The sequence below is a fragment of the Rhinolophus sinicus genome, linkage group LG06 (genome assembly GCF_036562045.2).
Source record: "Rhinolophus sinicus isolate RSC01 linkage group LG06, ASM3656204v1, whole genome shotgun sequence".
Taxonomy (NCBI): Eukaryota; Metazoa; Chordata; class Mammalia; order Chiroptera; family Rhinolophidae; genus Rhinolophus; species Rhinolophus sinicus.
This window is the reverse complement of record NC_133756.1, coordinates 142,281,635-142,307,978: the sequence shown is the minus strand read 5'-3', so window position 1 is coordinate 142,307,978 and position 26,344 is coordinate 142,281,635. Positions and strand designations below refer to the sequence as shown.

At 32.3% G+C, this 26,344-nt stretch overlaps 1 protein-coding gene and 1 long non-coding RNA gene across 7 annotated transcripts in view; one reads left to right on the top strand and one right to left on the bottom strand.

Annotated features, from left to right (window-relative positions):
- ELP4 (elongator acetyltransferase complex subunit 4) overlaps positions 1-26,344 on the bottom strand; it is a 213,965-nt gene that overhangs the window by 87,491 nt on the left and 100,130 nt on the right. For all 4 annotated transcript variants that reach the window (XM_019738520.2, XM_074336168.1, XM_074336167.1 and 1 more), the window contains one exon: positions 26,086-26,192. In XM_019738520.2, the coding sequence (XP_019594079.2) occupies positions 26,086-26,192 (107 nt within the window). The remainder of the gene's footprint in view (positions 1-26,085; positions 26,193-26,344) is intronic.
- Positions 1-26,344, top strand: part of LOC141572255 (uncharacterized) — a 105,864-nt gene that overhangs the window by 74,493 nt on the left and 5,027 nt on the right. The window contains exon 3 of one of the 3 annotated variants that reach the window (XR_012497560.1): positions 3,849-4,667. The exons of 1 other annotated variant lie outside the window; for it this stretch is intronic. This is a non-coding gene — a long non-coding RNA (uncharacterized LOC141572255). Of the gene's footprint in view, positions 1-966; positions 1,571-3,848; positions 4,668-26,344 lie in introns of those variants that run through there. One more of the 3 variants, XR_012497562.1, reaches the window with a different exon arrangement.

Sequence of the window (26,344 nt, the reverse complement as noted above, 5' to 3'; positions counted from 1 at the left end):
TTTACCTTCCCTGTAGGGCTTGCCTGTAGGCAGGGTGGGGATATCTGGAAAGTTTTCCTTTCTCCCTTCCCTTAACCCCTTCTTCTCGCTTGACTGTAGACTGATGGTTGGAACACTAGGGTATATATGTTTTAAAAACTTAAGATGCAAATATAGAAATATTTTCATAAATATCATTTTGGCAAAATAGGATTGTTGCTAGTTTTAAGACATAATATATTATACCTAACTTAGTTCTTTCTGAAGAATAAGGAACCAATACATGCTTACTTTTGTTAATGATGCTGTTGCAATAATACAAAGTGCCTTGGAGAGTTCCGGTTTCAGGTGTTGAATGCAAGGGGCTTGGAAGTCATCACTCTTATACCCACAACGTGAAAAAAGCTGAACAAACTGAAAATCAACAACTCTTCTTAGACTCATCAGAGCACGGAGTTCACAGGGCCCACTGTGGCCCCACCCTGCCCCAAACTGTAGAAATAACAGACAGATAGAGAGACCCACAGTTTACCAGAGCAGAAGCCTGGCGATAAAAATCTCCAGGAACCAGTACTAGAGAAGGAAAACCCAAACTGTAAACGATGAATTGCTAAAGCCCAGTGTGAAGTTCTGAGATTACACAACTGCAGGAGGAGCTAGTGTTAGGGACAGGAAAACTCCATAGTGTCAACATTTCAGTTCTTTCCAACTTGATCTACAGATTCCCAATAAAAATCCCAGCAAGTTATTTTGTGGATATCGACAAACTGACCCTAAAGTTTACATGGAAAGGCAAAAGACGTAGAGTAGCCAACACAGTACTGAAGGGACAGAATAAATTCAGAAGACTGACATTATCTGTTATGGGATGAACTGTTCCCAGCACCCCCAAATTTGTATGTTGAAGCTTTAGCCCTCAGTACCTCAGAATGTAACTATGCTTGGAGATAAGGTCTTTAAAAAGGTAATTAAGTTGTGATTCTTTAGGGTAGGCCCTAATCCAATACGAGTAGTCCTTATAAGAAGAAATTTGGACACGGACATGTCCACACATAGAAGGAAGACCAGGTGAAGGCAGGGAGAAGCCGACAAGCTACAAGCCAAGGAGAGAGGCCTCAGAAGAAACCGACCTTGCTGGCACCTTGATCTTGGATTTCTGGCCTCCAGAACTGTGAGAAAATAAAATTCCTTTGTTTAAGCCATCTAGTCCGTGATATTTTGTTAGCAGCCCTAGCAAACTACCTGACATCAAGACTTTACTACCTGACTTCAAAATATACTACCCGACTTCAACTTACTATAAAGCTATAGTAATCGAGACATTATAGCATTGGTGAAAGAAAAGACAACTAGATTAATAAAACAGAGCAGAGAGCCCAGAAATAGACCCAAACAAATATAGTCAGTTGATCTTTGACAAAATGGCAAAAGCAATATAATGGAGAAGATAAAGATAATCTTTTCAACAAATGGTGCTGGAATAAATGGACATCTGCACGCAAAAAAAGAATCTCGATATAGATCTTATACCTTTAACAAAAACTAACTGAAAATGGATCATAGATAGAAATGTAAAACAAAAAGCTATAAAACTCTAGAAGATAATGTAGAAAATTTAGGTGATCTTGGGTTTGGCAATGACGTTTTATTTTATTTATTTTTTTAAAGGTTCTTTTTTAAAATTAGTTTCAGGTGTAGGCAATAACTTTTTAAATACAACATTAAAAGCATGGTCTATGAAAGAAAAAAAATTAATATGTTGGACTTCATTAAAACTAAAAACTTCTGGTCTGTGAAAGACACTGTTAAGAGAATGAAGACAGAATAGTATTCCATTGTGTATATATAACACATCTTCTTTATCCAATTACCTATCGAAGGACACTGGTCATTTCCATGTCTTGGACACCCTAAATAAAGCTGATGTAGTATATATACACAATGGAATACTATTCTGTCATATGAAAAGATGAAATAGTGCCATTTGTGACAACATAGATGAATTTTGAGATTATTACACTAAGTGAAATAAATCAGACAGAAAAAGTCGAGAACCATATAACTTCATTCATATGTGGGATATAAAACTGAAAGCAACAAAGGAACAAGACAAACAAACAAACAAAAACTCATAGACACAGACAACAGTTCGGTGGTTACCAGAGGGTAAGGGGAGGGGAGGGTGGTAGATGAGGGTAAACGGGATCAAATATATGGTGATGAAAGGAGAACTGACTCTGGGTGGTGAACACACAATGTGAGACATAGATGATGTAATACAGAATTGTACACCTGAAATCTATGTAACTTTACTAACCATTGTCACCCCAATAAATTTTAATATAAAAAACAAACACAAAAAAATAATAAAGACAAGCCATAGACTGGGAGAAAATCTTTGCAAAACACCGATTTGATAAAAGACTAGCATCAAAAATATATAAAACTCTCTTAAAATCTAATAATAAGAAAACAGTCTAATTAAAAATAGGCAAAAGATTTGAACAGACACCTTACCAAAGAGGTCACACAGATGGCAAATAAGCATATGAAAAGATGCCCAGCATTATATGTCATCAGGGTATTGCACATTAAAACAACAATGAGATACCACTACATACTTATTAAAATGGCTAAAATCCAAAACACTGAGAATACCAAACACTGGTAGAATGAGTATCAACAGGAACGCTGGTTCATTGCTTGTGGGAATACAAAATGGTACAGCCACTTTGGAAGGCAGTTGGGCAGCTTCTAACAAAACTAAACATTTTCTTACTATATAATCCAGCAATTGTACTCCTCGATACTTCAAATAAATTGAAAACTTATGTCTACATAAAAACCTGCACATGAATGTTTATAACAACTTTATTCATAACTGTTAAAAGTTGGAAGCAACCAAGATATCCTTCAATAGGTAGAATGGAAAACCAAACTGTGGTACATCTGTACAATAACATATCTAGTGATAAAAAGAAATGGCTATCGAGCCACAAAAAGACATGGAGGAAACACATACATACTGCTAAGTGAAAGAAGCAAATCTGAAAGGCTATGTCCTATGTGCACATGCTTAATATATACTTTTAAAAAGTTTAAGTGTATTTATTGCTATGTCACACTACCTTCTCATGACTGCTGGGAGCAAAACTCTATCTGTTTAATCTGTCACAATCTCATCCCTCCCCTCCCCTCACCCTGTTTGTGAAGAATTTATGTGCTAAGGAAACCAGAGGGATAAACAACGACTGTTTGTAAGACTAGCAACAAAATAGGAAAAAGAGGGTTACACCAATTACCGAGCATTTAGCTTCAGTAGTTTCCAAAGCTTCATTACTACCACATCATGTACAAATGCACTTAGCATACTTAACAATCCCAGGTGCTTTTTTTTAAAAAACAACAACTAGTTACTAGAAACCCGAATTAATGAAGACATTGTTACTGATACTATATAAGGAAGTACACTCAGTTTGTTTTAGTAATATGAACAGAATGTTAATTCAGTTTATAAATGTAAAATTATATTGTTTCAGAATAAATCCTGAATAAATCATGTTTAATTTCGTGTCTTTGGGTTTGAGAGAAAAACCATGCCCTGGCATTTCTCAAACAGGCCTTACGTGAAGACCCTAATGGTACAGGGAGAATGTTTTAGCTCCATTTATTTCCAACCCTAAAATGCATAACTGGCAAAATGAAAAAAAATGGTTGGTAGGTTAAGCTAAAAAGGTAACTCATAGTAACCGGTTTATAAATAAACTTTCCATATCCAGTGTTTTGGCACAGCTTCCCAAATATACTTATAACACAGACTTCTATTCAAATCAGATAAAAATACGTTTCCCCATTTTCTTTTATTAAAGGAAACGTGTCAACTGAAGACAGGATGGTGACTGGTGGCATCACACTTAAGGTTTTCCTATTAAAATGCCAAGAGCATGCAAGCAATTTAACACATCAACTCAAAGGGAATTTTTTTTTATATTTAGTAAGTGAAGAATGTATCTTCAATGATCTGGTGTGAATCCTTTATTAAATAAAATGCTTTACAATGTTAAAATGTTCTAAAAGGTGTATTAAATAATATTCTATTAAATAAAATTTTCAAGAGGTTCTACACAGATCTTGTAGTACTGCTCACTTATATTAAAAAAACAATAGCAGTGACTGGACTTTGTCTAATGAAGTAAACAGACTAATGAATTGCTAATGGTCTTATCCATACTGGATACCTCCAAAGGTCATACTTTGGCTTGCTTTTATGGTCATATATACGTCTCTTATGTCACAGGCAATCTTAAATAATAATTTGTAGTCTAATAGCATCTCTAAGAAATCATTCTCTGGTTCTGTTAAATAAAGTAACGATGGGCTAATTATCATTTCATTCGATACATAATCAAAAGACTCAAGAAGTAAATACTAACACATTGTATTGTATAGTAGAAATTCCAAACATATTTGGCATGTTTCAACATATATTTCCGGGTATTCTCTTTTAAATAATTTGTATCTATACCTATAAAGTTTTGACAATCAAAGAAGTAGAGTTTGTTATGATGTTAATGGATTAGAATTTATGCATCCAAAATATCACATATGAGATCTTATGAAAACTACCATTATATCATGACAGTTTACTAATTTCTGGGTTTTACTCTTCCATACGTAAACGTAACAACATCATCGGTTTATACAGAAGTTATTTGGGAGAATGTTATTAGATTGTATAGTAAACGAACTATGTATGTGATGGCTGTTTGACTGAAGTATTGTTTCTAATTCACATTATGCTCAATAAAAATCATATCTGAGGAGTTATATGCCAATTTTTATACTAACAGAATAAACACCACTTACAACAAGTGCCATTATAACAAAATGCTGACAACTGTACAGTCCCTTAGAAACTTCTGCAGTAGAGAAGCCCTTTACTTGATTGAATCATGTTATGACTATGGAGTACACTCATGCTGGCTCCACTGTCATCATTTAAGACTAGGTTCAGTTGAACAGGCTGGTGAAGACCATGGGGTAACCTACACAGAGAGGTGTCTATCTAGGTTTTCCTATCTGTATCAGAAATTACAGCTGAAGAATGCACTATTTATAGTCATCAGTTAATATTTAATTATCTTCATCTAAGTATGAATATGTGTCTGTGAGGCCTATTAGGTGATAAGCTAAGTTAGGTTTTTGTTATATGTCTTTTAGTTCATTTGGAAGTAAGTAGTAAAGTGGGAAAATACCTTGCTTATAAAGACATAAAATCTTATTTACATCTCAATTTAGTGACTTATCATTTATAATGTTTTAAATTTATGAAATCATGCATAGTGCATATTTACTTTTAATGACTGATAATGTGTGATATTTTCTTTCAATGGTTTAAGTAATATGAAGTCAATAATTACATAATTCCCATTGTAAATCTTAAATATTTTCTAATGGTAGTAGGCTAAAGTATTTCTGTTCTCAACCTTGCACGTTAGTTGAGCTATAAAATTCATCTTTTAAATTCCATTCTCTAGCGTAAAGACACTAACAATTTTTTTTTAAATATATAAAGCTTCTAAGTGGACAGTTGTGATTCAATGTGTAAATGTTTAAATGAAGAAAATGTTCAGCTAACCTTTATGGTTTTATTTTGAAAATTAGGCTGATGTGTAAGGAAACCAAACTTTCTATTTGAAATCTTTAATTATAAGCATTATACATTTGAAAGGCATCCTAAATTAGGTATTATCTTAGCCCTACCTTTATTTACTTTTACAGAATTATCCTGATGAAAGATATAATTATAGCATTATACAAAATTACTAACCCTTTCTTTTTTAATGTTTCCTAAGTGATAAACACATTACATACAGATTAAGGCAATAAATCTCCAACTTGAACATAGCTAGGAGTTAATTAAAAAGTGGGAACTATACTATTTCTTGGTTAGAAAAAAAAACCTTATGAAAAAGAGTGATTTGAGGTGAATATGTTATGAAGAAAAAATTTGAAGATATAATTATAACTTTCTAAATTATATAAAAATGGTTATTTTAAGGCCCAACTTAGAGGAAAAACCTGAGAAACATGGCTTTTGACACTGTCGAAAAAGTGAAAGGCTCTCCTTGCTTTAATTTTTCACTTTGTATTATTGTGGAGTGTGTCATGGCGACAGAATCACAACGTGACATTTTTGTCCTCATCTCTGATGTCTGCAGCATAAAATTATTACTCTTAGAGAGAGCGAGGAGTCTCCTACATAGAAAACAATGAGGCTTATTATGTAGGAATTGGAAGGAGAAATCATCTTCCGTTAATAGCAGAGTGGCTCCAAATCCTCTAAAGGAATGGTAGCAGAAGACGGCCTGGACACAACACCTCCAAACTGAATTTTAAAGAATGATTCAAATTATCATAAAATAATTAATCATGTTTCACTCAAGTGATAATAGATATAAATGTCAATTGACTAGGAACAATTAATATGGAAGCCCATGGGATGTTACTATCCAATGTTATCAAGATGTTATCAACTTGGCACCTCCCCTCTATTTCAAGGATACATTTTAAATGCTCAGTTGGTTTTGTGTAAGGTGTTGTGTATGCATTAGTGAATGAGAACAGAACACAGTTTCTGCCACCAGCTTATGGTATGGTAAAGCGATAGAGAGACATAAAGGAAACAGGGAATTAAAATTATGTTGTAAGTGCTATAATAAAGATAATTACAAGGTACTCTGGGAGTACAGAGATAGAATACCTAATCTGGTCTTAAAGCATCAGGAAAGGTATTTTAGAAGAAGTGACATCGATGCTGAGAACTAAAGGAAAAATGAGATTGACCTGACAAGAACAGTTCTTTCAGGAACTGTTTACCAAACACGTGGAAGCAACAGAATGGGTCCTTGTAGGGACTGCATGTGACTCAGGATGCAGCTTGGAGTTCCAGCAAGAGATGAGGCCGGAGAGGCAGCCAAAGGACAGATCTTTTTTTTTTTTTAATTTTAAAAAGATTTTTAATAAAAATATAGTTAACATTCAATATTATATTAGTTTCAGGGGTACACATATAGTTATTCAACATTTATATACCTAAAGAACTGATCACCATAAGTCCAGCAACGACCTGACACCGTCCTACGCTGTCACAATATTATTGACTACATTCCCCATGCTGTATGTTACATCTCCATGACTTACTTGTTTTATACCTGGAAATGTGGAACTCCTGTTCCCCTTCACCTTCCCCCTGCTTTTTTAATTTTTCAGTTACAGCTGACATTCAATATTATTTTATGTTCATTTCAGGTGTACAGCATATGGTTAGATATTTATATAATTTAAGAAGTGATCCCCCTGACTAGTCTAGTACCTACCTGGCTCTATACATAGTTATCACCATGTTTTGATTATATTTCCTATGCTTTACTTTACATACCCATGATTATTTTTTAACTACCAATCTGTACTTCTTAATGCCTTCACCTTGTTCACCCTTCCTCCCAACCCCTCTCCCAACTATCATCCCAATAAATCTAGTACCCATTTGACACCATACATAGTTATCACAATGTCGCTGACTATTATCCTTATGCTATACCCTACATCCCCATGACGAATGTGTAACAACCAATTTGTATTTCTTAATCCCTTCCCCCTTTTCACCCACCACCTGAACCCCCCACCCATCTGCAATCATCAAAATGTTCTCTGTATCTATGAGTCTGTTTCTGTTTTGTATGTTTATTTATTTTGTTTAGATTCCACATAAAAGCAAAATCGCATTGCATCTGTCTTTCACTGCCTGACATACTCCACTCAACATTATATCCTCCAGGTCCATCTATGCCGCTGCAGATGGCAAGAACCCATTCCCTTCCATCAGAGGCCAGATCTTAAGGACATCACTTTAATAAAATACATCGGACTAGATTAAAAATTCACCTAAAATTACCTCCATAAATATTTACAGAATGAATTAATAAAAATCTATGGTTGATCTTGCTCTCACATAACTAGTCCTTGAAATTTTAATTGACCCAGTATATATATTATATTGAAATATGAAACTGTTTCATTCAGGTCAGGATATTAAAAATCTGATAGAATTTCTTACATTTTTTTCCTATGGGACTCTTACACACACACACACACACACACACACACACACACACAAACACACACACACACGGAATTTCATCCCAATTTCAAAAGCAAAGATGAGGATCTTGTTTCAGTGGGAAAGAATTATTCCTTTTTGATACAAATAAGTGACTTGAATCATGCCAATCATTTTATTAAAAATAGTCTGAAGAGTACAGTAATTTTGCCTTATATTATGGTATTAAAGTATTTTCCAGGATAATTTTATGTAACTTATTTACTAAAAGCCATTATCATTTTATTTGATTTTATTGTCATATTTTTTATAGGATTCATGGTGTACCATGCTTAGGCATATAAGTGTTGAAAAAAGACTATATTAAAACTCAAAATAAAAAATTATTTTTAATTATTAAAATATTATATAAAACATCACTTTAATCTGTTGTTTTCTAAATTTAAAATAAACAAATTATGCTTTCCAAATGAAGCAATTACTTTTTCAGATCATAATTATTCAATAATTACCATTTTAAAATTTTTGAATATTTACTGTAAAGCAATATAATATCAACTCTTCTGATTAGAAAATATATACTTGTGGGGGAAAAATGGAAGCAATTTTATTTTAAAAACATGCAGATGCATCATATGATTAAAAAGTACATTTAAAGATCATATAATTAGATGGGAGGAGTAACTGGTATAGTAAGATAAATGGATCACAGATTTTACTGCCAAAGTTAAAATTTAGCACAAAATTAAGTTGCCTACCATTAGAGTCAATGTATAAGTAAGACTTTTTCATTTAATTTATTTTGGTATAAAGAATCTATATAAACAGTTTACTAATTTACTGACTAGGAAATTAGTTTATATAAATTTCCAAAATAAAGATGATGGTTATTAGACAGGTGCTTTAGAAAAGCTTTGCACAGAATGCAGTAGTGATTATACTACTGATTCATATGGTTATAGAAAATACTGCCCTTACTAAAAGGAATCGTTCCAGGGAACAATAAACTTTAAAGTAAAGGACAATTAGGAGTACACTTATTAATTGCTTGCTGTCATGAACAGAAGTATACAGGCAAAACTTTTTAGGCCATCTGAACAACTTTAGGTGGAATCACATTTCAACAAGCCAAGACAGACTAAAATAGATTCCATTTTATAACAAATTTCTACATATGTGTTCTTTGAAAAACCATTTCAATATCCAAATGCCTTTGTTTAAATAACCTCAACATTCCTTTTCCAAATTAAATCTGTTCACGTGGTCCTCCATGTTGGTTGTTAAAAGTAGCCTTACTATTAAATCCTCCATACATATCCTTGAAAATTACTTCAGATTTTTTTTGTCCAGGGTATGAATAATAAGCGCTTTAACAGCTCCTTGTCCATCATCTGAAATGTTTGATAATTTCTAATGTCAAAGGAAAGGTATTTTTATAAAATGGACATAAGGCAGTTAATAAGTTTCTTTTCTTAGGTAGCCATTTTTCTCTAGACTCTAAATAGTAATAGTAAAAATGACCATTAAATTTATATAAGAAATAACAATTAAATTTCTTTATCAAAAAAATTAAAATCTTATCTTCTACACTGTTCAATTTATTGTTTTCTTCAAATCTACTTCAAAAATTTTTAAGTAAAGAATTTGAAACTTATTTTGAAAACATTTTTATGTTAAAATGAGAAGTAAACTCTTCTTAGAAACATTGTTTTAATATAAAAATTTACTGAGCTGTTTCCAGAACTGGTAAATTCTGGTAAAAGTCAAAATACTAACAGGAAATCTTTGATATTTGGCAATTGTATATAAATAAGAATATTTTAGAAAGCATAAATATTTTTTAAAAATGACTTTATGGTTTTTAACTACATGGAAACTAACCTATATCGGAAGAAAATGTTTATCAAACATTTTTGGATAAAAAAAGTTTTGTAGTATAAAAGTAATCTTAACGAAAATGAGATGAGATGAGATGAGATGAGAAAGAGAGAGAGAAAGGAAACATCTCCCTTCTGCTACAGGCATAGTTTAAGTCTTGTTTCACAAATAAAAGGACCCTCCCTAGCATATGGAGTAGTTGCCATGTCCTCCCAGGGATGGTCTGTAGCTATGTTCACCTCAGGCTCATCAAGAAGAGGTGAACTGTCAAATATAATTTCAGTCATAGAGTGGTTGGGTTGAGACAGATTAGTGGTATGCAATCATGATAGATAGTTTATCCTAGCTCCAAACTGCCACTTGGGAAATCTTGAACTCAAATGAACACAGACTCAGTTATTATTAGTGTCAAAAAGGTATACAGAGACAAAATTTGGTTGGCAGCATGAAAGATGAATCAAGGCGAAAAAGTGACCAATTGTATGTTCAAAATCGAAATTGAGAGGCATACTACAGTTTGGAAATACTTTAAATACCAGAAAAGCCATTCATTATTAATCGGTCATTGATTAATATTTAAAATGTGTTTCTCTAAAGTAATATATTTTTTACAAAGACAATATAAATTACAAGTATTATCTTACTTCAAATTATTTATTCTCAAGGTGATGCAGAAGAAACGCCTCATATCTAGGAATAAGACAGCAAAATAGTTCTTAGAAATTTACGTGTTTTTAAATATCTTTCCTTCAGTTGGATATTCCAAAAATCACGACTTTTTTCAAAGAGAAAAATTAGTTTTGTTTAAATATTTTAACATTTAAATGTTGCACAGTTTGATGACTTTCTTAGGAAGAAATCAGAATAAGAGAAGAAAATTAAAATGTTGGAAGAACTTAATCTAAATAACCTTCCAAATATTTTCTAAATACTGGAAAATATATATTTATAAAATGTAAAATATATTATTCTATTAACAAACACAAACTTTGGTGTCTTTAAATCAGAGCCTCCCCCCCCAAATATCCACAAAAAGAATGTCCTCAAGTGTCACTGCCTGAAGTGATATACTCTGACAAATCTAACAGCTCTTTCTGTGTCATTCCTAATGCACTTGTCACTCAGTATTATCCATCCTCATTAATGACAATGGGAAAGTTTATCTTGGGAACACGTTTTAAATCATCTACTCTTTACAATGGGACCATGAAATCTCTTACAAAACATGAGGCGGGAACTACTGTGACAACAAAACCCCTTCCTGGCAGCTTTATTCTTAATTCCTGTTCAAGGAGTAATCTGTTTATTATAAAATCATACAGAACAATATATTAAACAGAATTTGAAACAAGAATAGCTAGTGTGATTTTCAAGCTTACAAGTATTTTTACAACATTTTTATTAGGCTGAAAACATTAAGTTGAGTCCTTTTTGTACGGTTTCATGCAATCTTCTATTCTACATTATAAACACCTCTAAAATGGAGTTTTGTTTTTTCTAATTTTAAAACAATTTTCAAATGCAAGGACACTAATCTTTATATGATTATTTAAAATATAATAATATGCATTAACTTAAATAAAAGCGATTTTGAGTAAAACTGTCCTCACATGTTTAAATTTCCTAACTAAAATGCCAAAAGATTCCAACTCAAGTCTCTTATGGCTTAAAAATAATCTTACCAGCCCCCAATTTACTTTTAATAATATATTCATGTTTTAATGTTCAATATGATCTCATTTCCTTGCTTAAGGAATTCCTAGTTTTTAAAAAATAAAGTGAAAAAATTAGCAAGCCTTCTTGATCCATAGTGTCCACTTAAACTTACTGTTTTAATTTGACTATTAATTACATACACTGGGTAGTATGCATAATAAATAGATATTTTTTGTATAATTCTGCAAAAATCAATATTTGCTAGAAATACATTCTTATGACTCTTATTTTGTAGTCATCAAAAGTTTAATGCTAGATTTTGATTAATTTACGGTGTGTAAAATAATCTTAATTAGATTATAATAATAAACTTGAAAAATCACATTTAATGTGATTTTATTACTTTTAAACATCTGAAGCTCATTTGTGAGTTCAAACATGCTACAAAGAAAAATACTTAATTTTGATATATAGATGTACAAACCTGTAATTCAGTCTTCTTACTTCAGAATTCAAGACTATTACTTTAATATTTCTAATTCATACTTTATTTTATAAAAAAAAGAAAAACGATTCCTTTAAAGGATGTTGTAAAAATTTTATGAGCTTCATGCTTAAGAGTCTAAGTTAAATGTACAATAAATACCATTAAATGGTTAATTTAATTTATAGTGTTTTATAAAAGAAATATAAATCTAAGAAAACCAAGACTATATATACACATAAATGATAACTGTTCCTCATATATCAGGTATTTATTATGAAACCAGTGATATTATATAGAAAACAACAATTTGTGTGTGGCTTCAGAAAGCAGAATCAGTACTAATAGGTAGGAAGTTGCTTTAAACATCTGAAATAATTTTCTAGCACCTGCAGTTAGTAGAGATTGAAATGGGGTACCCCTAAGAAAGTGGGTTCCACATGATGACAGAGAGGCTGGATGGAAAAGTAAGTGCATACAATAAGAAGCTGGCTTTGAAGCACTTGAAGCCCCTTTCTGATTTTAACCTTTTAAGAATCCAGGTATTTTCTCAGAGACACACCTGCATTAATTCTAAAAGTGCAAACTATACATAAAATGGTTGTGTGAATTCATTATTACTCAAATTAAGCTGAATTTTAAGACTACAAATCATATCCTCTAATTGACAATTCTCTCAGTGATTCTTCTTTAAAGTATACAGCCTTTTAAAGTAGTTCTTTACAGAAAACTTTCTCTGTAAATGACCAGATAGTAGATATTTTTGACCTTGCATGCCATAAGATCTCAATTTAGAGATAAAAGCAGCCATAGATAATATGTAAATGAACACACCTGGGTGGGTGCCAAAAAAGTTTATTTAAAAAAAAATAGTGGGGCTGGATCTGGCCCACAGGCCATAGTTAGCTAATAACCTCATGCTTTAAAGCAGGGGTATAGTTGATTTAATATTGTCTTTTACTTAGTTAATTTACAAAAATCAAAGCATAAGAACCTTTTCAATAAATTGATGGGAATGTTATAGTAATTGTACGCTAAAACAAAGAAATGGCCCATATGGCACCACAAAGAGTACATCACATTTGCAAAATATCTTGACATGTACTCTTTCTGTTTCTTGACTGAATTACACATTAAGTCAACGGGATATAAAAGAATGAAATTCAGTTATAAATTATGCACTGTAAAACTTTTCTTCCAAATGTAATTGTCCTTAAATTTCTATCTGGACTAGAATGGTCTCCCAGGAGGAAAGTCTTAAAAAGCCAAACTAAAGAACTTGATTGGGACTCATCAGCTACACGTGCACAGAGAGGTCAACGGGATGATCCTTCAATGATGACAGTTCTAGATTCTGTTATTATGGAAGTGATATTGTTTGCTTTCCTGCTAATGTGCATTTAAATCTGAACTGTATTCAAAATATTGTATTCAAATTTCATTGTACATAATTATTTCATCACTAACCCATAAGTTTCACGCATCTTGTATATTTGCCTGTTAAAAGCCAGGAAAACATATAGGCAATAAAATCAGCTCCACTGGCCAGAGAAGACCAGATATATCAACAGGCAATTACTGGGTCAAAGGAAAAGTGTATATACTTTAAACCCAGGAATCAGGATTGGTTCCTGTTAGCTTTGGGGGACTTCTACAAATTTGGAAAACCTATTATAAAATCTTTTAAGATGAAACATTTGAAATAATTTTCAACTGGCAATAAAATGAGAGAAGGGAAACCATGATTCAAATAGAATACTAATCACATTTTGTTAGCTAAAAATTATACCTTTCCTCATTTCCTGTCTGGTATTTTTGAGGAGTACAGTTTGACTTTATTTCGGCAATAATGAATCATTTTATTATTAGCCAATATTGTTTGAAGATTACCTACTTATGCAAAACCTTGGAAGTATATTAACTATTTATGGAAAGTGTATTACCATTATCAGACTATTCTGTATAGTCTGAAATAGTAAGATTTTTATGGTCATGCTCTCTAATGTTTTGAGCACTGACAAGAGGACGTTCATTCGTTCATTCATTCAATATTTTTTGAGCACTTACCTGATCAGGCACTGGAGTGGGAAATGGGATACAGTGCGGAGTAAAACGGACATAAAACATAAAACATTTATGCCCCTAAATGAACCACATTTTTCCAAAGGTTCATTTCGATACTTTATAAAAGAGCCTTAAGCATGATGTTTTTACCATGCTAAGGATGGCAGCAAAAACAAACAAAACAGTGCAGAGTGGATAGTCAAGAGCTAAATAACAAGCAGAAATTATTTGGATCAGGGTTTTTCTTGGCTACTTACCTCATGATTGGCCTTAATGATTGGTCTTAGTATTTTTATAAACCAATCAATTCTATGGGTTTTTAAAAGGTGATATATCATTATTTATTTGATTCTTGATTTAAACCCATTGTTAAATTGTTTTTGTTTGACCAAGAAAGTTTGGATTGGAATTGACTACAATTCAAATTTTTTTCATTTTTGATAGTACTTAGCAACTAAACAGAATATTAGAGGTCTGTAGTTGTGTTTGAATGGCCAAATTTGGGGAGAAGAATCTAGAAAGTGCTGGATAAATTTATTTCATTAATATGTTTCTACTAATTTGATTTTATTTTGAGAATATAAAATGACTTATGCCTCACAAATATATATAACATGTAAAATCTGAGTGTATTAAAATTATAAGGTAGAAAATATTTACTTTTCATTACGAGTTTTATTTTTATCCTTAAGTCTTAATTTATTGAAAAATCAAGTGACTGAATTCATTACTAATACTTTTCTGTACCACCATTATTTTTCCCCTAAGAGCATTGGAAAGGCTATGAAAGATAATTAAAATAAGTTACTATCTAGTTTGATTCCATTTTCATAGCTATCCCTGACAAGTTTTGAACTTCAATACAGAAAAAATGGAGTATATACATCTCAGCCATTTTGAAACATGCTAGTTCATGATAAAGGACATCTGAACACTATCACTTCTCAGTGTTATTCTGTAGCTGCATGTGACCATATATTTAAACAAACAAATATGTGTGTGTAAACAATTTTCCTTAGAAATTGCAGTTACATAGTCTAATAATTTTCTACAATTATTTATGTCAAGCATATAGCACCAGTGCTATATGCTTGACAAAAACAATTTAACAATGGGTTTTGCTCAACATTTTACCAATTTGTAAAAATATCAATAAACCAGTATTATGTTAGCTTTTCTCTTTGCCTGTTGAATACAAGAGGAGTTGACCCATTTATTTACAGGCTCAACAAAGGCAATCCATTTCATGCTATTGCACTGACCCTTAACAAAGATCTTGTAAATGAACAGCCTATTACAATATGTACAAAGTGACCTTTAATTGCACAAGAGACTTTTTGTTACAAGGTTTTTCAGTGCTATACCATAACTACAGTATAAGTTGGGAAAATATTTCTTAGGTTATTGAGCAGAACTATCAATCCCCCCATATCAAAATATGTAAATAAAGTTTGTGGCATTCAACTAAGTGTACTGTAATAATAATACCTTTTAAATAACTATTGGTCAGAAAGATAAACTGTTTTTCCAATCATACAAGAATTAAATATTTAGAACATGCATAAAAGTTCATTAAGTTTTTAAAGTCTAATCAAATACAATTTTGTTTTTAATAATAGTCTTTGGAAACAAAAATATTTTAAACTTGATACTAGTTCATTTCATAACAGAAATATTTAATTTTAGTAAAGGACACTTCTCTCTTTTTACAAAATAACTATATAGTTGGAGTTTCTACTACTTTGAAATGTTTAGTGAAGAACCATATACCTAACAAAACATACTCAAATACCCAAATACATTCTACATGTTATTTATAGTAAGTAATGATATTTAAAATGAATTTTCAGTGAAGTACTCATATATATATACGGTGAGATATTTCAACTGATTAACTCAGAAATTTCTGAATGAGTGCAATATATTTAGACAGTCTTACAAAATACTGAAACCAAATATTCAATTTCATTAAACCATTCATATTGGGTATTTTATTTCTGAAAGGCTCATGTCAAAATGATTTAGTTTGATTCTTTACAACAATGGTGGGCTGACTTGACAGCACCTGACAAAACAGTTCAGTGAACTTCACTATACCAGATACAAAGAACCTGAACTGGCTACTCTATGAAATGTCCTCTATGGCATGGAGTTATGACAGTAATAATTTAGACAAAAGTTTAACTTCTGCTTAAATAAGAGAACTGCTTTACTAGTTTTATGGATAAAGGTATTTCCATTATATCCCCGTTTCTCGTAATTATTTATTAGAATCCCCAAATCTTACCTTTTAAAAACTAACAGTTTATATTTAGTCTCATGTTTTCTTAATGAGGAACAGAATTTCTTCTTATTACTAAACTGTCAAAAACTTTTTTAGCAATATCAATCAATAAAAGAGGGAAACATTTTGCAACCATAAGATTTACTGCTTAATTTTGCTTACAGACAGTATTCAAAGAACTTCCAATAAATAAAACATTTGCAACAGGAAAAAAAACAGGTTTTAATATGAATGGATCAAACCTTAATTAGAACTAGTTATTATATAAAAGGGGAGGCAAAATTAGAAATTTAAAAAATTGAATTTGGTAGACTCTTATAAGTTGTGAATTTGGTAGACTCTTATACACCTTAATTAGCTCACAAGATAATTTTTGATGCTCCAAAGATGATATATGTAAAATAATTTAGAAAAATATAATAGAGAAACATAGTAACTATCTATGAGTAAATATTTACAGAAGTACCTGAATGTAGAACTTATATGAATACAATAATAATACAGTATAATTAAATTTGGGATACTTTTGAACCATATCAAAATAATGATTGGAACAAGGAAACTACATTTCTTTGTATAGAATACTTTCCCTGCCTTATATAGCCAAGCTCTAGAAATCCCACAGAAGTGGATAGTGTTTCAGGGAATGGTTTTATATTTTTTGCAAATTAATTTTTTTTATTTAAAAATATCTATCACATACTAAAAATAAGTAAAAATATAAGGAATGAACAATCTTTCCACCCTAACATATTCATATATATGTGTGTGTGTGTATATATATATACACGTATATATGTATATATACATATATATATATACACATATATGCACACATATAAATAAAACAGCAAAATGTTACATAAGAGAGAAGCTATGATTAATCCAATTTGAATTTTATAATGTATTTTATAAAAATAGTGTAGAAATGCTTGCTAGGAACAGAGGACTTTTTAACTTGAATGTTAAATGATTATATATAAGTATGTGTATATATGTATATGCATACATATATACATATATATATATACACACGTATATATGTCTGTATACATATATATATATACACACATATTTTTTGAGGTTTATTTTTTTATCCATCAGGCAGAGGCCTTCTGGCTTGTGTAGTGGAGATGAGATGGCAGTGCATCTTGGGGTGTGGCGAGTAGTTAGTGGTTAGAGTACAGGTTTTGGAATAAAATAGACTTGAATTTAAGTATCATTTCTGTCAGTAAATCTGACTTTGGGTTAGTTGATCTCTCTGAACCTCAAGTTTCCTCCTTCGTAAAGTGTAAATAAAAATGGTATATGGTAGTTATGAGATCTATGAGGTAATGGTTATAAAGTACTTGCAATAGTCCCAGATCCCTGTTAAATAGTCGAAAAACTTATTTTTTCCTAATGATTAACAGAACTCTTGAACATGTTAACTTTCCAGTGTAATTCTGCACATAGAGTCAGATCTGCATTTAAACCTGGCTCTAACCACAGTTCTATGACTCTGGGAAGGGTATATAACTTATAACTCTTATATTTCCTTACATTAAAATGTGTGTAATAACGGCTATGGCAAGGGTTTCTGTGAGGATCAAATAAGAATTCAATATGACAATGTATGTGAGAGCATCCAACATGATGCCTAGAACAAATGAGATACCCAATATATAAATACCCTTATGTTAGACATGAGTTACTTTAAATATAGTATTTTAATATAACTTAACAAATATTTATGGAAGACCTACTATATGTGCTCAGGATTTAGCCGCAAACAAGACAGATTATGTTTCTACTCTCTGAAGGCTACAACAGGTAAGGATGAGTGAAGCTGGGAAAATAAACAAACAAGGTAACTGATAAACAACTGTAGTAATACATATGTGTTACACTGAGAATTAAAATTGAGTACATGATAGCAGGTAACAGAGTGAATACTTCAGATGGGCTAGTCAGGGAAGATGTCTCTAAGAACGAAATTGAGATATTTAACCTACAATCTAGTGACAAGAAAAAGCCTGAAAGGATCACAGGATGAACATTCTGGATATCTGCTGTGCAAAGACATTTGAGGAAGAAGTATGGATGTTTTAGGTACAAAAGTATCCCCCAAACTACCCATATCAATCACATATATATTACATATCACAAGTATGGATGCCATATTTACTAAGCTCTATATTATATTTATTCCTCTTTCGGGCACCTTGGAGAATATATTAGTATAATACAGGGTCTCACCTTCTAGCTAATGAAATGAGATGGCCAAGATTTGTCAGCATTTTTTGTTTTCTTTTTTCTATCTTCCGTAAGTACCATAAATAATACATGTGGAAGGAAGTTTCAGGGAGTATCATGCAAACTGGACGAATTTTGCTATAGCAGTCTACAAAGGCTTTAAAAAAATGTTTTCACTATTATAATTTTCCTGGAGCTACATACACCATAGTACATACAGAAATGTTTGTATCTGCAAAATTTTAGAAGGAGAAGAGACCTTTTTCTCTTTGTATTCTTAGATGACGATGAATCTGTATCATCCTGGTCTCAAAGGTGAGATTACTGCATTACAGGTATCACACGATCTTTAGGAGTGACTCATAGACTGAAGATTATTTTGAAAGATTCTAAATATTTGACCTTTGCTATGTGCAACCATCTCGCTATCCAAATATACGCTTTCCTTAAATTTCCCAAGTAAAATGTAGTATACAAATTAGTGTGATGTGAAATATTAGACACTAAGTTCAATTTATAAAATGACCACTTTTATATAAAAACTATTCACAGCCAAAATGTCATATTTAAAAATATTTCTCAAAGAAATAGGATTCATTTGAGGTGACGAATGATAAGTTTAATTATCTTAGGTGTTGGTGACCATACAGAAACTTTAAGGTATATAACAACCAATCATGAATTTACTTTTCCTTGCCAAATGAAGCAATGATGTTCTGCCAGCCAAATTCACAGGAAGCATGTGAAATGAACACAAAAGCAAACAGGCCTTAGGCTGCCTAAGGGAAAGTCAGCAAGATGGCAGCTTCAATCATTCGGAATAATACCACAGCAGCCGTAGGCTTTTCTCAGAATGGAAACATGTCACTATTACTGCAATATTCCAACAAATCAGAATGCAGAGAAAAGAACACTTATGCAATCACATCCTGGAATGGCACTTAACTCAACATTTAAGTGGAAAATAATTATAAAGAAATTTCAGAAAAATTGTCCGTGAACATAAATAACTCAGGGAAAAATGTTTTTTTTTCTTTCAACGCGCTTAATAGATTTTTAAAAAGCTTACCACTTAGAAACAATTTCCTTTTACATTCTCCTTTAGGAATTATTAATGTAAAGACAAATTTTTATGAAGTGGTAAGTGAAAAGTTTGGGATTCAGGCTTCCAGCAAGCCACTCATTTGTCCCCTGATACAGTATTATTACTTTGGAAGTTTGATCAAGGGGAATAAGCTTTCACAACATTTATATAGGAAGTTGAAAAAGTACTTCAAATATTTTGGGAACTTATCTAATCAGTGTGCTTTTAGCATATGTCTAGTCATGTAGCCATCTTTGGTCAATCATCAAAAAATCAAAGGCAAATTGGCATGACTCGACCCTAACTTTAATACCGCATGATTGTGCCGTGTAAGCTTGTTTTGTATGAGAGCTGCTGTGGTTTTAGCAGAGATTAACAACCGGACCTAAGCTGGCTTCCAAACCTTGCCCTGCTGATGCCTCAAGCTCTTTGAAGTCTGACCATCATACCTGGCAAAACAACAGTGGGAACTAGGATGGTGTCAGATCTAATCAAATTGTTCGCTGCAGCATAGCTAACTATGGGGTTCACTAATTGGCCCAATTTCGGATTATACCTTTTGCTACAGATTCAAGACAATAATTTAGTTAAATGATGTTTTTTCCCCCTTATCTCTTCCAATTAAGATTCCAAAGTGGGAAGAAATAGGATTAGACAGTCTCAAAACTGTGTTCCCTTAAGGTGGTATGCACTTTTGACAAGCTCACTATGACATGTGAAACATTATAGAGCATAGTATTAAACCAACTTCTGGAGATTCTGTGCAACCTATATGACATTACTGTAGGTCTATAACACTTCAGAATTAAAGTATAAATATGGGGATGGTAATATAATGAATACATTAAATATAAACACATAGAAAATGACATTTCCAATGTTGAAGAATATTAATTTAGGTTTACTTTTGACCTATGATTTCATCGATATATAGATGACTATGTTCTACTTTGATTTTCTTTTGCTATTACAGCATATCTGGGTATTGAAACACCAACCAATATTTGTGGAGGGCACCATTACTGGAAAAGGTATATTGGGCTATATGGTCCATGATGTTACAACTTAATGATCCTGAGCAAGACATTCATGTGTCCATTATTTTATTTTAGTGACATAATTGTGAATTAACAGTAAGTTAACTATCCCTCCTCTATACCTCTAGAGATAGCAAACATATAGTCACCTTTCTACATCCCATTTAAAACTGGAAATGCTGTTGACAAAAAATGTAGGGAAGTAAAGAAACCTAGCATCAAAAATATTACGCAACACTCTAGATGGTCCCACACCATCAGTGACTAACACCCTTGTAATTTTTAAGAGTTTATGCTTTTCCAACATGTAAAAATTTCAAATACTTCTACTGTATCATATCAAGTATATTACAGTATTATTATAAAGCTAATTTATACTAATGGCATATACTATTCTGGTCGCACTACTTAAGGATGAATCTACTAAGTAAGTGGGTCAAAAATAATAGTTACTTAATAAATACTAGTTGATCTATTATTCTCTGAGAAAAAGTTTTTGGTGATTAGAGAGTTACCAAGGTCCTATATTCTGAATAATGGGCAAAGTATGACAAGATAACCTTAAGTAAACTTGATTTACTTTGATTTTCTGAACTCTCAATATTTATTTAGTATAGAAGACCCGCATAGATACACTACTTACAATGACTATTTTTGGACCATTTAAAGCCTACATAAGTATTATTTATCCTTATATTGAAAATCTGTAGTGAATGGTGTATGTCTTTTGTATATTTCAGTGTAATCCAGTAACTACTTTCTGACTTGAATGTAGAAACACTGAATCCTAGATCTGGAAAACAGTCCCATTACTAAAGCAGAAACCCTGCTTTAATCTTAACAGAGGTTGTAACTAATGTAATAATATGCTATTATCATTTATATTAGAAAATTTGATTACTAGAATGCATTAAAATATGATCAAGCTGAACAATACAAAATTAAAATAGCAAAATAATATTAAATTCAAGTTAAATGCTGCTCTTATGATGTCATTCAATTAAATGCAGTGATATTTCAAGTCCTACCAAATCTTGTTTAGTATGCATTATAATTACATCACAATTACTAATATAAAGAAAAGGCTGGGGGCCCGCCCGGTGGCTCAGGCGGTTAGAGCTCCATGCTCCTAACTCCGAAGGCTGCCGGTTAGATTCCCACATGGGCCAGTGGGCTCTCAACCACAAGGTTGCCAGTTCAATTCCTTGACTCCCACAAGGGATGGTGGGCAGCGCCCCCTGCAACTAAATTGAACTCGGCACCTTGAGCTGAGCTGCCGCTGAGCTGCCAGATGGCTCAGTTGGTTGGAGTGCGTCCTCTCAACCACAAGGTTGCTGGTATGACTCCGGCAAGGGATGGTGGGCTGTGCCCACTGCAACTATCAACGGCAACTGGACCTGGAGCTGAGCTGCACCCTCCACAACTAAGACTGAAAGGACAACAACTTGAAGCTGAATGGCACTGCCCCTCCACAACTAAGATTGAAAGGACAACAACTTGACTTGGAAACAAAGTCCTGGAAGTATACACTGTTCCCCAATAAAGTCCTGTTCCCCTTCCCCCAATAAAATCTTTAAAAAAAAAAAAAAGCTGGTTAATTATAATCTCAACATTAGAGAAGCAAAAAGTACAGAAATTGAAAAAGAAAATGCAAGTCTAAGTAGTTATTTCAGCTTGGAAATGAAGCTACGTGCCCAAGGTATACATCTTTCAGAAATTCACTGTGAATAGATCACTTGACCAGTGGAGATTATACAATACTTATAACTATTATTTGGACTATTTTAAAAACTGCATAATTTATCTCTATTACATATATTTCAGCAAAGATTTTTAACTTACTAAGTGTATGACTGTTCTTAGTTCTGGGATAGATAAAAAGATGAGAAAGACATAGTTTCTGTATATTATTATCATATCTTAGTTTATTATCACAATTAGTTATCTTTGTTATAAAACATTTAATCATTATATAGAAACAATAAACAAACCAGTATAATGCCTGGTGCACAATAAAGGCTTAATGAGTGGCTACTATGATCGAATGGAGGTTAGATGGTAAGGTGAAGGAATAGGTAGTATATCATGAATAATCAAATAGGCTAGAGAGTTACCATGTACAGTTTACAAGGATTATCAATTTGCAAAGAATTGGAAAGCTACTTCTTTTAACTTGAAGCCATATTGAATCAATTTTAAATTTTCTCTTTTACTTATCCAGAATGCATGCCAGGATTTTAATGTCATTATTTTAGATATAATTCTGCTATGGATTTTGTAGAGGAGCTAATTTGTAGAATACTAAGAATTAGTACAAATTTACTGTGATTATATAAATGTTTCCATTTGCATCTGGACAATACCAATACACACCCCAAGAAGGAAGAAATACTCTTTTGTCTTCTCCGAATCACTCAAAGAAATTAGAGACGACTGGTTAAAGTTGCTCTACTTGTTAGAGACCTTTGGTGGCTATTAGTGAAAAATATATTCAGTTTTCATACATAAAAAGGGCAGTTACCAAGGAAAAGTTACCAGAAAAATAGAGATGAGGGTGTTTGCTTATTTCTTTTGGCCCTTGTTCCCACCCATGCTACCTTTTGTTACCATGTGGCTGACAGGAAATTTCAGCATGTAACAAATCTACTTGTATAGAATCAGAAAAGTTCTTTCTGCTTTATCTGCTAAACTACCTTTCCCTTCTGAAAGACACAGATTCAATGCCTGGCATAGCATAGACTCAGACTTTACAGACTAGTACAGCATATATTGTATTTTTTTAATATCAGAGCAGTTTCAAAAATTATTTGTTGTACATATTAAAACATTGCCACTTGGTAGATAATATTTCCCTTAATAAAGAAATTGTCTTGTTTCCAGTTCTTGTAATATGTCACCAAAGACTTGCTGTTTGGACATGCATTTTATAATGTACAATGCTATATTTAGCATTTAATCTTATGTGAATCACATTATTTTTATCCTGTTATAATTATACCTACATGTACTTCTATTTTTATCCTGTTATAATTATACCTACATGTACTTCTATTAGGTTTGTTTGAGTCTTTAATTTATATTTTTTTAATCACCAAGTTGAATTTTATGGTATAAATTATTTAGAATGTTTTACCTATATTTCTAAATAAATAGAAACTTACTGATAAGTTATAAGCCAAAAAAGTAAAGGATTTGATAGACTGTATTTAATATTAACTTAAAGAAAAACCTAACCATCTATTTGTCTTTTGTTTGCAAATAGTGCTTCCAAACCCCAGGGTGACCAAAGATAATGGTTCCTTTAGTTTAGAACAGTGGGAAGAGAAGGGAGGAAATGGAACAGAAACCTATGTGGTTAATAAAAGATCTTTCGTCAGCTCCAATGGTAAAATATAGTCACTATTAGAACCTAAAGTTATTCAAAGGAGAGGTCCCACTTGACATGTGTAAGTCCTTTATTCTCCCCCCTTACCCCCAAAATAAGACTCAGTGTGTGTGTGTGTGTGTGTGTGTGTGTGTTTGAGAGAGAGAGAGAGAGAGAGAGAGAGAGAGAGAGAGAGAGACAGCGAGAGAGAGAGAATGAGAATGTGTAAACATAATTCACACTACTGAGAGACTTCTTCCCTGGGTGCAATATTTTTTTCACTAGGCAATCTCCTTGCTTAGTTCGTATGGTGATAGATATGACACCTTAGACTTGGATATCAGAATATTCATTTTAGGAGAAATGTGCTACATGGAGAAGAAAAACTTACATCTTTTATTAAAAATATAATAGAAAATAATGAGGTATACTTTCCTTGTGACACTACAACTATAACTTTACATTTACATTTATAACTATATATATTATGGTAAATTTCTCAATATTCTGTCAGAAAAACTGAAAGTGTTTGAACAATTACAGTGTTGGGTACCATTTCAATGCTTTCTCTTGAGAACTAAAGCAAATTAGCTCAAGACTCAGTATTTCTACACTCTCATTCCTTTGGCTTTAAGTGGCTTTTGAAGGGAGCATCCCTAGATGAGAAACTTCTAACACTCCTGCAGAGATGACCTGCTTGAAGAACTGGCTGCCTGATTAACTATTAACTGCTCTCAATAGGATTAGATAATTAAGGACATTGATGACCATTAATTAGGAGGAGGGCACGTTAATTTGTCACTGGATAGGGCCCTTACAATGATTTATAGGTTAGTGTTTCTTGCAAATGTGAAGGGAAAGAGAAAGAGAGAGAGAACCATTAAGTTACCTTATCAAGTGGCCAGCTAAAGAGGGCAGAGGGTCAAAGAAGGGCCAAAGTGGTCACTTAAGGGTGAAGTCCCAAACACCAAAGCTGTGCCAAGCCACATTGACCATCATTTGGTGATGAAGTTAAAAATATGCTAATTTATTGGTGGCAATTCTCTCTTTTTATGGTTTCAAGCAGTTAAGACAAGTGGCCTGCTTAAGAGCTTTTCATTTGAAAAGAGATTAAACAAAATGGTTTGTCAAGGCTGCTTGGCTGTTTTATGTCTTTGTTAAAAAAAATTGCACTGACTATACTGATAACTATCACATCACCCAAAAGCCATCTCTCTCCGAGCATTTATTTCGTTAATAAATACATCAACCCTAATTGCTTAATAGTGCTATGTTCATTTGCTCTTTAGCAAGATTAAGTTGAAATAAATCTTTTGTACTACTACTTTCTGTCACTATTGCTTGCGCAAAGGTCACAAAAAAAGTTTAAGTTGTGTAGAAAATTTACTTAAAGACACTGATGTAAATAATAGTACTTTGTTTTATTCAGCACAGAAAGCAGAAAGGTGATTTCACTACTAGTGAAAAAAACCTGCTTTTGAATGTAGATAAGGATGCTCTTGTCTTAGTCATACACAGTTGTGGGTAGACTTGACATTCCACACACAAATAAGCACAGCTCATTAACATGTAATTAAATATGCCTTGGAAAGCCTTGGAGATATGCAAGTCATACTCATTATGTAAGTTTGGAGTTTACTTTTAACAGACATTTAAAATAAAATCATTTTTGCTATACTCTAATAGTATGCCATTAAAAGAAAAAAATAGGATAGTCTAAAACAATTATTTCATTACACCAAAAGAACGTAAAAATATTTAACATGAAAGATCTAAGGATTTCAATAAAGTAAAATACATATATATGTATACATATACATATATATATATGTATATATATATATAAAGAGATACTATTTACCTCAAGATTGAAGTAAAATATAAAAATTCTCTCTTACCTCAATGGTGAATAGCTTCCTTTTTAATTTAAAAGCTAAGTCTTTGACGTCTGATACATCACAAATCAAATTATTAAGCCGAGGAATCTGCCGTATATGAATCAAACCTTGTGGAAAGAAAATTAAAAGGAAAAAATTAAAAACGCTGTCACTGGATGCATAAATTAAAGAGTCTTGGAACAGAATCCTGTAAATTTACACACAAGCATCCTCCCCTTTAAAACTGGAGCTTACTACCAGGAGCAATGAAGCAAATGGT